At 41.1% G+C, this 13078-nt stretch overlaps 1 protein-coding gene across 11 annotated transcripts in view; it reads right to left on the bottom strand.

Annotated features, from left to right (window-relative positions):
* Positions 1-44: 44 nt before the first annotated feature.
* The window catches only part of LOC117231709 (cyclin-dependent kinase 4-like), a 26129-nt gene continuing 13095 nt past the window's right edge, over positions 45-13078 (bottom strand). Inside the window, exons 1-6 of one of the 11 annotated variants that reach the window (XM_033490388.1) lie at positions 6905-8340; positions 3137-3388; positions 2198-2868; positions 1779-2123; positions 1355-1515; positions 142-1273 (exon numbers count right to left, since the gene is read on the bottom strand). In XM_033490388.1, coding sequence (XP_033346279.1) covers positions 1054-1273; positions 1355-1515; positions 1779-2123; positions 2198-2848 — 1377 coding nt within the window. In that variant the 5' untranslated portion in view covers positions 2849-2868; positions 3137-3388; positions 6905-8340 and the 3' untranslated portion in view covers positions 142-1053. The other 10 variants (XM_033490386.1, XM_033490391.1, XM_033490385.1 and 7 more) reach the window with 10 other exon arrangements.

The following is a 13078-nucleotide window of genomic DNA, read 5'->3' as shown; positions in this document are numbered from 1 at the left end:
AATTTAAATGAAAATTCGTATATTTATGAACACAATTAAAAGGATTTAAGTAAAGATATTTCATATATTTTTACAGATTCTATTATTAGACTATCGACCAATTACTATTCTTTTTTTAATACAATTTCAGTTTAAGAATAGTTTCGATATATAAAACTATAAAATCTTTATTTTACTGTACAGTCTTTTCATGCGTCTTTCACATATTTTTACAAACTGCATAATAATGTATATATATATATATTATTCGCCTAATATTAAGATTTATACACATACTAGAGATAAAATACATTATTAACTTCTATTCGTTATTATCTTTACATACATATGGCAGTGTACTTTCTGGTTTTTTTACGGGAGATCCTATGTCTTTCCGACAAATCTAACGGGTCAGTAGGCCCCAGTCTTACAAGAATAACGCTACTTAATGGTACGTAATTACAGTTAAGTTTAATTACATAGAAAATTAAGGCATAGGTTGTGAACGTTCCAACGACTTTGGAAGGCACACCTAGTCAATTATTACACAAAATCATTTTTGGTGCGCGTGATATATGTAAATCCCATTTATTTTTGCAAGAAAGTATCTTCTACTTTACTTACAAAAAATGGAACGTCGATATAATTGAATTCATAGATATTATGAAACTAATAGTAATATTAAAAATACTTCTTAGATATTACCTAAATAAATAAGGTCAACAATATTATCGTTAGATACATAATTATAATTAAACTATGACGATTTCTCGAAATTAGCTAATGGTCGTATGATTTAAATATGATGATGATACGCTTCATAAAGTGTAGTAAACGTATTTTGCAATTGTAATTTCTAAATGAGAAAGGAATATTTATAAATCGTATATAGTTACGAAAATCCCTATTGTACTATATTCGTAATAAACTATACTATCCGCTTAAAAACAAAATGCTACGATGTCCTTAAAAAAAATAATACGCTTACATACTTTTGGATATACCAACGTCAGTCTACGTTTCAAAAATTACTAAAGATACCAAAAACAAAAAAATACTCAGAAATAATAATCATCACGAGTCATCTTCAGCGAAATACCGATGTCTGAGAGCCTGAGCTGCAGTTAATCGTCTATGAGGATCAAACATAAGCATACTTTTAATTAAATCTAATCCGTGTTCATTGAGATCAGGTATTATTGACTCAAGAGGTTTTGGTACCCTATAAGGGAAAGCTGTCCAACTAAGGGACACATTTTCAGGCCATTCTTCATACGCTGGAGTTCCAATTGTTCTGTAGAACAATTAAAATATATTTAAATTTAAACTATTTTCTTATACGAAACAAAAACGGCGGATATCTTCAATAACTTACCGGAAAATCCTATCAAGTTGATCGCCTTCGCTTGTACCTGGGAAAAGAGGTTCAAGTATACTCAATTCTGCTAATATGCATCCTACGGACCAAATGTCAACAGCGGTGGCATAAGAGCAGCCCAGGAGGACTTCCGGGGCGCGATACCACTGCGTTACGACCTATAATTGTCAATAATTTTAATGGTTTAGTGATTAGGATATACAATCATAGATATAAACGGAAGCATTACAGCGAGGTAATAAAATTGAAATAGTAGTGAAAATTCACAAATTTCAGGGGCTGAAACGAATAATCTGACGCATTTTCGGAAATAAACTGATTAGCTGCGGTTAAATTATCCAGTTACCTTACTTTAATGCTTTCTTTTACCTCACTGTATCGTTTCAACAATGTTCGCCGTTTGTACAATGTGTCAACCTACCACAGAAGTCAATCTCATTTCAAAGTCGTACGTTTTCGCCAATCCAAAATCTGCGATTTTTATTCTCCCCTCTCGGGATACCAATAGATTTTGTGGTTTCAAATCCCTGTGAATGATCCTGTGACTGTGTAAAAATTCGACTCCTTTCAGTATCTCCTGCGACATTTGTTTCAGCAGATGAGACGGGATACCTGACTCTGAACAGGAGGACATGTAAGACGCTAAATCCCTTTCTACGTGTTCGAACACCAACCATAAAGTCAACCCTCGATCTAGCCTCTCCGGCATCCCATCGGCAGAAGGCAAGTGTAGATAATTCCCTTGACAAACGTCCAACAGTCTCACCTGCACGCATAACAGACAATGTGAATGCAAATATTAATATAATGCCACTCAAGCACATGGTCTATACGACTTACGATGTGAGGATGCTCGAATCTTTCGAGCTGTTTCAAGGTAGCTATTTCTCTTAACGTAGACGTGGGTAGTCCATCTGCTGTCAGCGGCACCCTAACTTTTTTTAGCGCTACGACTTGTCCTGTATTCAAGTCTTTGGCCTTGTAAACGGTACCGTAAGCTCCATTGCCGATCAAAGACAATTCCTGATACGATGCATCCTCGCCGAGTAAGGAAGTCTGAATTTGTACATCGCTATCCGACTCTGACCTCTTGCTAGAGCTACCAGATAGTTCTTCCTGACCACTGTACTTCATTTGTATGATCGTTTCAAAGCTACCAAACTGTCCTTCCTTCGAGGAGCCAGCCTTCACGTTTGCCGGCCCCTCCAAGTTAGTTTGGATCAGTTGCTTGGTGCTGTCCAAAGATTCCTCGCTGATCTGGAAAGGATTCGTCTCCGACTCGCTGCCTGGTATCAATTCGATCGTGTTCTTCGGCAAGGAACTCGTACTCGTTAACTTCTCCACGCTCTCCAATTTTTCCGTGCTCAAATCATGCTCCTTCTCGGACGTTCCCTCGATCGAAGCCTCGGAGAACTTGGACTTCTTCGGTGGTGTCGGAGACGACAGATCAGGTCCGAGCTCTGAGCTCGGACGTCGAGATGTTCCAGCCATCACAACATTTTGACTTCTACCTGAAACAAGGAGGAAGCCAATGCAATCGTTTTCGCTACATTGACTACAGACAGATATCTCAAAAAGAATAACATCGACAGGTGTTTAGGAAAGGATCTTTTGAATCGGTGTTACACCTGTTTAACCACGACACGAACGATTCATCGATTTCAATCCAATTCCGACAATTATCAATACGCAAATATTGTCTTCTAAGACTACATTAAGATGTCTACGTCAAAGTACGTGCAATCTAAAATAATAAATGGATGCAATGTACCGACATACTTGGGAACAGACACTTGTGACAAACTTTGAGCGATAGATATTGCTGATTCTTGGACTTTCATTAAAATTTCCATGTACCGTACACGCGGTCGTGTTGCACCGTCTGTTATGCGACATCTGCATCGACACCTGCGTTCGTATAATAACCTTGGCCTCATCGTCGGCTTTCGAACATCTTGTAAATGGAAGTAAGAAGGGCCGGGGTTCTTATCCTTTGTTTTCTTCAGCGGTAATACGCAGTGACCGCCGGCCCTGAAGAAAATTGTTCCCTGGCTATGTTACCGGGGAAATTTCTCTTCGAAGTTCATTCGTTCACGCTTTCGTGAAATTATCGTCAGTCTCTTAAAGCGCATTCCGTTTAGCGTCAAATTTTAAAAATAATATTTTAAATCACAGTTTTGTAACCATAGAACCAACGTGACAAAATATTTCATTCGATAAAACTTGAACTGAAAATGTAATAAAATGAAATTGTACTATAGTAACGCGCGAATCTCTTCGTTTTTAGTTTAACTGTTTAAGTTTACTGGTACAATTTTCCATATTTATAATCAGCTTCTGTTCGGTCTTATTTTCTACTTACACAAGAATCGAATATTTTAGAACGGTATGAAATTATAACAGGTCGAATCGTTGAGAGACGCGGTGTACAGCCTTCGTCAGCATATACAGGGTAACTAAACGTCATATGGATTAATAACGAATGAAGAAGACGTGGAAGATGATAATATCGGCTCGCGTAGAAACATACGTAAGAGCTAGTTTTCGTTGTAGCAAGTAACAAAATTCTACGGTAAAACCTAAGGACCATGGAAAGGCAACATAGTACGTATTTATGGTTTCGTAATATTTACATAGATCTAGACAAGTGTGAGTGTGTGTAACAAAGTATACGGCGTTAGATATCGTTTCTACATTTATAATATTTATGGTGTAACCGAACGTCTCGGTCGAAATAATCTTCATCAGAAAAAGGTATATATTTTATCATATCAAAGCTTCTTACGAACGAAGAGTAAATTTATGTAAAGATAGCGCATTACCCTTTTTTCCACAGACGATGCTTCGAAAAGTTGTCAACGCTATAAATACAGACGAAATGACATCTTTGTGGAGGGAGTTTCGTAGCCAACTTCATTCGCCGTCTTCATCAAATTCTTTTTATCAACTTCCTTTTGTGATAAGACCGCGTAAAAAAAAACTGAACGGCACAGAGGGACAAACGTTACATCATATGAAACGATCACGAAGTTTCCTTCACAAAGTCAAACTTTCTCAATCGTTAATTACGTTGTTGATTACCTATATCATGACAAAAATACGAAGCCAAAAGATAAAACTGTGCGTAGGTAAGAAGAAGAGCAGCGACGAATTTCAAATTTCGTAACAGTTTCCATGTAACACTATCTCGAGACCACCTAAGAGGGCCAGTCACGTGTTTCCAATGGATCACTTAGCTAGAGAACAAGAAAATGTTTTCCACGAGGAGAGGGAGAAAAAAAGGAAAGAAAAAAGGAAAGAAAAAAAAAAAGACGCGATGGGCGAGTCTCTTGAGAAACGTCTGCCTCGTGTTTCGTTGGGAACCAAGAACAAGCAGAGGAATGCAAACGCGATCAACTTTTCTGGGAATTACAAAAAGAAAAACTAGAGCGTGGTGGTGGCCAGTGAAGGAAGCGATAACATACGAAAGCTTCATCCGGCTCGATAGAAGATAAGCAACGATACGGTAGAATGAAATGGAAGGAATGTAGAATAGTAAATATGTACGTGTATCAAACTTTCTATTATCTCCTGAAAAGGTGAAGAAGAGTACTCGAGCTGTTACGTAGGCTATTACACACGGCACGTGATTCGCTTTGTTGGTAAATCAGAATGACGCTACAACGTCGAAGTTGGCACATCGGATTGCTCAACGTGTTCTGTTTCCTATCTTCCACTATGCTACTTTGTTACACGTGTTACACTATACGTATTATGTATACTATGTGTTACGAGGCGATAAAGATACATACATAATTGCGCGAAAATTCGGTAGAATTTTAAACTTTTAAACGAGCGTTGAATCGCCAGCCGATTATATGAATGAATGAACTCTTGTAAATGAGACCGCATTTTATCAATCGACCATTATCATTGTCTCATTTCCTTCACTATTAAGCGTATTCTAAACAATTTACATACTACGGTGAATAGGCTTCCTTAGACACGATTAATCGAAAAATACCTGCGATTCCGTGGACGATCGATGAATGGAAAATTAGATACAAGAAAAAAAAAATATATATATATATATATATTAGGCAGAGATACCGTGTGGACTTTTGGTGAGACAGGAAACGTCGCATAGACGAATAAAGTAAACACGAAGGCGCCAGTAGATTTCAGATTATTCATGGGGTTGACACTACTATCTGGTCGGGTCTTTCACGCGTCCAACACTTATAGTCAGCCCTCCCATTCACTACCATTTCTAAACCGTACCAACCAATAGACTGAACGCTTGGAAACTTGTGCGTCAAATACGAGAATCATACAGCGCTACTATCGATCTGGAATTTACGATTCGATCTGATGAGACGAATGAGTCGTTCAGATCCTAGATTATTCACGAAAAAGTAACGGCCGATTACTTAACGTACGAAGAATCGCTCGTTCGAGCCGAGCACACTTATTGATTTATGTTTTTACGATGACTAATCGACCGGTCACGGCGTGTGTAACGTAGCATTTCACGGATGATGATTTCGAAAAAATTCACAGAAAAACGACGAACGATCGAAAATCGTGGTATACAGAAATTAAGTGCTCCAGATAGAGCGTGTTTCCTGATACGGTTTCGAATTTTTCTACGATAATCGTATCGATACAGCATTTACAGATATAGACAATTTTATCGCACAAGTAGCTCTTATTAGTAGAAGAATAATAAAAAGGAATAGAATTACTATAACAGATAGAATAATATAGAACGATAGGAGAAATATAGGATTATCAAAATACTTTTCATAATTATTCGTGATATTTATTTACGAATGAAAAGAAATATGACTTTATGATTTACGAATGCAAATGGTTGTTCGACGTTTCAGGCTGTGTATATATACTACGTTCGTAGCGAAAGGGTTACGAGTTATAGGTTAAAATTTCCCGCGATTCCTGCCATGGGAATGATTCACATTCCAAAGTTACTCTATCCGGGAGAGTCTCGCGAAATTGGATAGTTTCTGTTCGAATGGAAAAAGCTTGCAATGCACAAGCACGTGGTTACCTATGCACCGTGGTTCGTAAACAAGAGAACTGCGGGGGAACCACCCCCGCCAGTAAGTGGTTGACTCTTGCCTTATCTTCACGTGTCGCGACATTCCACGTTCTCACGTTTCACAGATATGCTACCGTAACGTAACAAAAGTTCTCACGATGAAAAACCTCGAGGAAATCAAGAAACAGCATCGTTATTTATCGACGCATAAAAACCACCTATCCAATCGACGTTTTTCATCCCCTATGAAAAATGATGTCTCACGATGTATCTAAAACGTCAAAAAATCTCGCTTGTAACTGGCATATGAAATTTGTTGTAATCACGAATCACAGAAAAAACGACGTGCAACAAGTGTCGCGTGCGTGTGTTCAACGTGAAATCGTCACCGTAAAGCGCACAAGTGCGTAATCGAATTGGCTATTCGAAAAGGTTATGTGTATCCTGACGAAGATCTATTCAGAAAGGTGTACTATCTGTTCCAGCGAGAGCGTGGATTCTTCACTTACCCACCGGCTAGGTGCTGACCTCCCACGAGAGAAGCTCGGAGCGACGGCAGCGATGCGCTGTGAAGAAAAACAGAGTGCGGTGCGGTTCCACGTGCCGGAAGCGGGTATTAACGAATGCTGTTTTGTGTTCTCCCTCTACGTTCCTCTCTCTCTCAGCGTCTCGTGTCCTAAGAGATGCGAGAGCACACGGACGAGGTTCGCTTTGCACACTACAGCGGTACGATAGAAACGATGCAGGATGCACGAGAGACACTCCGGTTGCCGCGTTGCACGAGGAGGAGCACACGGCCGACCACTCGCGAGCGTAACCCAACGGCGACTCGACGAATCGTCGTGCAGCCGAGCGGCCGTGCTAGTCGAAACTCGATGGTAAGCCGACGACTGCACTGTGGACCGACCTGAAAAGTACTGACACGACCGACGGACACGCATACGGCTAGCAGACAGAGTTAGTCGTTGCCGAGCCCTCGAGGAAGTAGGCCCAACTCTCTCGAGCGGACCTCGATCGAGCCCCGTTCCCATCGACCGCTACCGACAGCTGCCGCTCTGGCCCTTCCAACGCTCCTGCCGCCACGATCGGCTTATCCGTATGCACGCGGAGAGGGAGGTTCTACGGAATAGAGTGAGACACGTTGCTGCGACGCGTAGCGTCGCGTCGCAACGCGCCCGTTACCAGGATGCCCAATGCGCGTCGGCAAGCTCACCAATTTACCCATTGACGGAACGACCGCCTCTTCCTTCGACTTTATATCACCCCTATGATGACTTACGAATTACTAGAAACCTTCCTGGAAACGCGTTACACCTCAACGCGTAACGCCTGTGTTTCATACAGGACATGCATCGTGATTCATGCTCGTTATTCTTTGTAATAGCGATTTAGAAGAAGATGCGTCAGAAACACGTAATGCTATCGTTACTTAATATTTTACATGAACTTCGTTCGTGGAAAATTATCGTTTCAGGGCAGGCTTTCAACGAGTCTGTCGTAGGGTATTGCGAGCTTGCCACTCGTTAGTGACGCTCGAGAAGAACGTTCAAGTAGATGCAACGAGTCTGGTGGAATATTTCGCTGTTCAGGCGTCTCTACGAGATCATAAAAATCCTATCTATCGTTTGTTTCGAGCGCACTTCCCTTGTCTTGGAGTTTCGACAGAGGACAGCGGCGAAAGAGAGGAAGAGAAAACGAGAGGTAGCCGTCGCAAGAGGAAGCGACGCCGAGGAAGAAACGAGACGGGAAGCAAACGGGGAAACAACAGAGGGACGAAGCCACGAGGACCTTACGAAATCACGATCGTTGCATGCAGCGTACATTCCACGAAATTTAAAGAAGAAGTTGCACAAAGTTAGGCGCGAAATCGACATTGTCCGCGTGTCGAATAAACTTTCAATTCGAGTCACTGTCACTCGCCAACATGCACGCACGCTACTTAATTAAAGAGAACGCACCAAGATTGAACGTTTCTGCGGCGAAAATGTTCCTTTGCGTCGAGACACGGTCAAGTCCACCTCTGGAAATAACAAGATTGCTCCACGTGGTCTTGCTTTCTCACGTTAACGCGCCGATTGTCATCACGACAACATATCGGCAGGTCGTTGTTCCTGACGGTGGCGCCAAGCAGCGTTAACCCTCGCGAGGAGTCCCGGTTATCCGGCTCTTCCTCTCTCTTGTCTTCCGATCAGCGTCCGTTGCGCGTCCCGAAACATGAATGGAATGCTTCCTGCGGCGGCCGATGTACGCGAGAGACGACGACTCCGGAATGGAATGGGCCGGTAGACTCTCCAACTCAGGGACGGGCCATTATGGTCGGTGCCCTTCGTAGGGCAAGCAGCAGGCGTCCATGGCCATTGGTTTCCTAAACGCCCCTTCCCTTCAGCGCTCGAATTTCCAGAGTACAGCAACTCAACGCGACTATACCAATGCTACGAATAATACAGATACGGTAGTTGAGGAAAATATTCGAACGTTCGTACAGATATCTTATGGATATATCGTTGCGCGTTATATGAAACATTTAGAAATTTCATTGCGACTGCAACGAGAGCCGACTGTCGTGATTACGTTGCTAAAGTATGAAGAAAAGATGTGAAAATGGTATTTATCGTGGCGTTTACATACTAATTAATCAGATCCAAATACATCAAGTACATTTGGATATTTTATACGTCTTTGGATATTATATGCATTCTGTACATATCTGCGTCTTCAAATTTCTCATAAATGCATAGAAATTCTCGATCTACCTATTACACAGCCAGATAAAATACCAAATGAAATAAATTTTGTCGGAGCCTTCCCGATAAATGTAAGTAGGTGTCCTAATACTTATGAGCGGTAGTATACATGTCAGGAATTTTAAAAAAGCCAGATTGTTCGACCTGGCGAGACTTTTAGGAGCGTATTTTATTATGTATTCCGTTTGGTCGGATTAGGGAATCCGGTTGAAATGGTAGCGTGTCCGTTGTTTTTACGCCTGTATTTTATTCCTATTTCACCGCGATCCCTTCGTTAGTTTTGGTCTTTCATTTCTGTAAATTTCCGTGCATCCTTCGACGGATGTAAATAACACGGTCCATTTGAACGTCCTATGCTTCGAGCGTAATCGACGCGACGTTTTTCTAATTAAGAGATACATATTCGGCGTCGAGATTAAACGAGACGTCACTGGTCGTGTAACACACAGGGAGGGAGAGGAAAAAATCATTTCGCGCATCTGCGTGTGACTAAATGCGGTGTACTGTATGACGATTATGAGCATTTTCATGTGCGTCAGTGGTGATTCAAGCGGTTTGCACCAACTCACGAGTATTTCCAGCTGAAAGGTAGTGACATGCTCTTTTTGCAAACCGGTCGCCTTCCAATAGGTGATCATTGCGAGCTTACAAAAAAAAAAAAATTATTTATTAAACCCGTAACTTGTTGACAAACAGAACGATCGAACGTTATTTTTGTAATCTTGCATTCTCAGACTTGAAATGTCGCTTTGACCGTTTGAATGATTTTCTATTACTGAGCTGAATTTTACATTACTTGTAGTATGCATACGAAGTGCACTCTACCGTGCGATGAATCAATGTCCGCTCATCATCCTAATGACCGTTTTTAATTGGATTCCATGTATGTTGGCAAACGCGTGACTAATTGGAAAACTCTGGGCAAAAATCAATTTTCCGCCAACGTTGCCCGTTAAATCGTCGGATTGTACTAATAAAGATAGTTCGATGGAGGAATAATAGAATTTAAGATACGACGGTTAATGCGGGCACTGAAATTAGAGAAGGCAATAAAGCAGTATGTTTCACGAAATAAAGTGGAACATTAGAAATGGAAGGGAATCGGGTTCCGTTATATGCTATATAGCCAGAATTCAATGTCAACCGACAAAGTAACTATTGTCTCGTTTTACGGGCGACCGTTTCAAGCAAACGCATACTTTGTGGACATTCTGGAAAAACTAAGAAACCTATGTAATTTAATGCACTGTACAAACAGTGGGCTTAAATTTGTGACACATGTAAGGCCGTAATGTCTCTATAGTTGAAAATAGAGAAAAAGACAGAAACGAGAAAATTACATCGGAGGGTTGGCGTTTGAGAAAATCAAGTTTGAAAATTTATAAAATATTTCCTAACTTGGCCAATTTCTTCAACGGAAGATTATTTTGCAAAGGAAACAGAGTTTGAACGTATTTAATTAAATACTTATATCGCGTATATACCTTGCATGTACCAAAAGATGTAGCTGTTAGCTTTTAGCTCTATAACACGCTGTTAATTTAAACGTACTAACACTAACAGCAAGAGACAAAAAACGCGTTTATCAATCTACCGAATGCACGGAAGATTAATCGTTTTTCCTCCTATCGATCCTGGAATTCTACTGCAGCCACTTGGAAACCACGCACACCTGGTAAATCCTTGTTAAAACCCGGCGCACAGTACATATTTCCGAGGCAAACAGAAAGAGAGCACAGTGTGCCGATTGTACAGCTACGAGGAAACTTCGAAATGGCAGGGAAATGTGCAGTTCGGTTTCTTATCATCCGCGCTGCAACATCGCGCGTATCGACCCTGTCGTCCATTCTCGATTCATGTCGGTCGAATCGCTAAAAATAATCCCGACCTTTTAGATGGCCTGTCATAACTACCTCGGCAATCCGCGCAATAAAACGGTTGGACAAACCGTTTAGCACATTGAAACAGAATTATTGTCAAGTTCCTGGTAGACAATGGTGCAGTTCGTTGGCAGGTACCGGCATACCAGGATCCTCTTGTACGATTTAACTAACAGTAGTGACAAATTTTACGAGTCGTTCAGTTACAAATTAGCGTGTCGATACGTTTGACAATAAAAGACGAAACTTCGTTGCCTGCCTATCACGCCATCCCCTTTCTTTACCAACACCTGCAAGTTTTACTGGAAAAAATGCAAAGTATGGAAAGTATGAAGAACTAATTAGAGCGTACATGGAATTCACACCTGGGATACGATTAGGATGATTAGGACGGACGTGATCGTCTGCGTGCCGATCATTAAGGACCAAGCGGCAGCTTGTCACGACGTTATAGACACTTCGATTTCTTTGAATACAAAAAATATAACCGTACGACCCTAACAAACCTCTGGAATTTCCTTTCATCGCCGCAACGTTAAAAAAAAAAAAAAAAAAGAGGACAGAATTTAGTAATGGCGAAGGTATTCGAAAAATCGAGGTGCCACCGTAGCATCTTTCCAAATGTACGAGTCTGATTACGTGCGAAGTTGAAGAATCTGAAGATGTCGAAGCGTAGGTAACTGAAATAGCCCTGCTTTACCCTAAGCTCGAAAAGTTGCGCGATAAAGAAAGACGGTGAATAAATAAAAAGGCGAGCGGTGTCATAACCGGTCAAGAGTACGATGAACCATTCGCGACAGAGTCCCGGGGACGATAGAGGAGGAGTGGGACATACCACTGACGCACGTCGTTAATTACCACTTTCACCCAGTGCTACAGCTATTCGTGGGCCACGGAAAAGGAACCGTTGGGCCAGCGACGAGTGATTTTGGGCATTGGCTGCTACCTTGACGGGGTACCTCATTGTGGGACCCCTGGCTGCCGATGCGGTTGTTACCGGCTGTGCCATAACGCCTTTACCCTCGCCCAACTAGACGGCAGACTGGTTTTTGCCCAATTTAGATCCCCCATTGTTCGGCCCAGCTTGGAATGAAAATAGAGAATTGAACGCGGTCCGTATCCTGGCCCGCGTGTTCCCTAGGAAAACACGGATAAAACGAGTATATTAACAGTCCTTGAGCTGCTGCCCGATTACTCTCCAATGCCACCGCATATTTCCACGCGTCTATCGTTCCCTTTTATCTCGTAACGCAGCGTTATCTTGCAACGATCGGATTTTCTTCTAATTCCTAGCTTTTTCGAATCTTCATCCTGAGCGAATTTAATGTTGAATGGAGTGTTTAAAGTGGGAAGTGACTGGTCTTTTTAAAGGAAAATGTATGAAGATGTACAGAAGCTATGAGTATTGTAACCAAGTGCTTTTATAATTGACGAAGATAGAAATAAATTTGAAAACACCTTTCGCACTCCGACCTACCGACTGCAAGGTACTCGTTGTCTGTTTATCGACCGAAGGAACCTGTCTTTCCCGTAACAGGCTGTCCAGCAAACTACCTTCTTCACCATAGATTAAATCTTATTATCGTTAAAGAGGCGAATACAAAATATGTTGATACAAAATTACTTGGAAATCGAAGGAAACACACGGTTCTCAGTAGTCTGTTATTGTTTATCCCATACTATCATAATCCACTGAATGTTGTTCCAATATTAACTTCCAATGTCAATTCCCGCAATTTTCCGAGGAAAACTTAATTCTTGAAAAACGATACCGCGCCAAGTTTTTATCGAAATACGTAACTTTACTCGTAATTTCAATTATTCACAGAATTATATATATCCTTATTTTGTTTTGAATCGGTGAAGCTGAAAATGATACGAACAAGAAGACCTTAAAAGATTATTTCAAATGAAAAATGTGTCCACCTCGTGTCTGTTGTTTCACGTAGCGTTTCAAAGTATTATTTCATAAAATTATGGCAGGAAAATCAGGGTACACGTTCGAACGGATAAAAGCGATTTCGAGCGTGTAGTTAAACATTGAAACGCCGGAAAAAGT

This window comes from Bombus vosnesenskii, unplaced genomic scaffold (assembly GCF_011952255.1).
Source record: "Bombus vosnesenskii isolate JDL3184/JDL3185 unplaced genomic scaffold, Bvos_JDL3184-5_v1.1 scf7180000013273, whole genome shotgun sequence".
In the NCBI taxonomy this organism is placed as follows: Eukaryota; Metazoa; Arthropoda; class Insecta; order Hymenoptera; family Apidae; genus Bombus; species Bombus vosnesenskii.
This window is presented reverse-complemented; position numbering and strand designations above follow the sequence as displayed.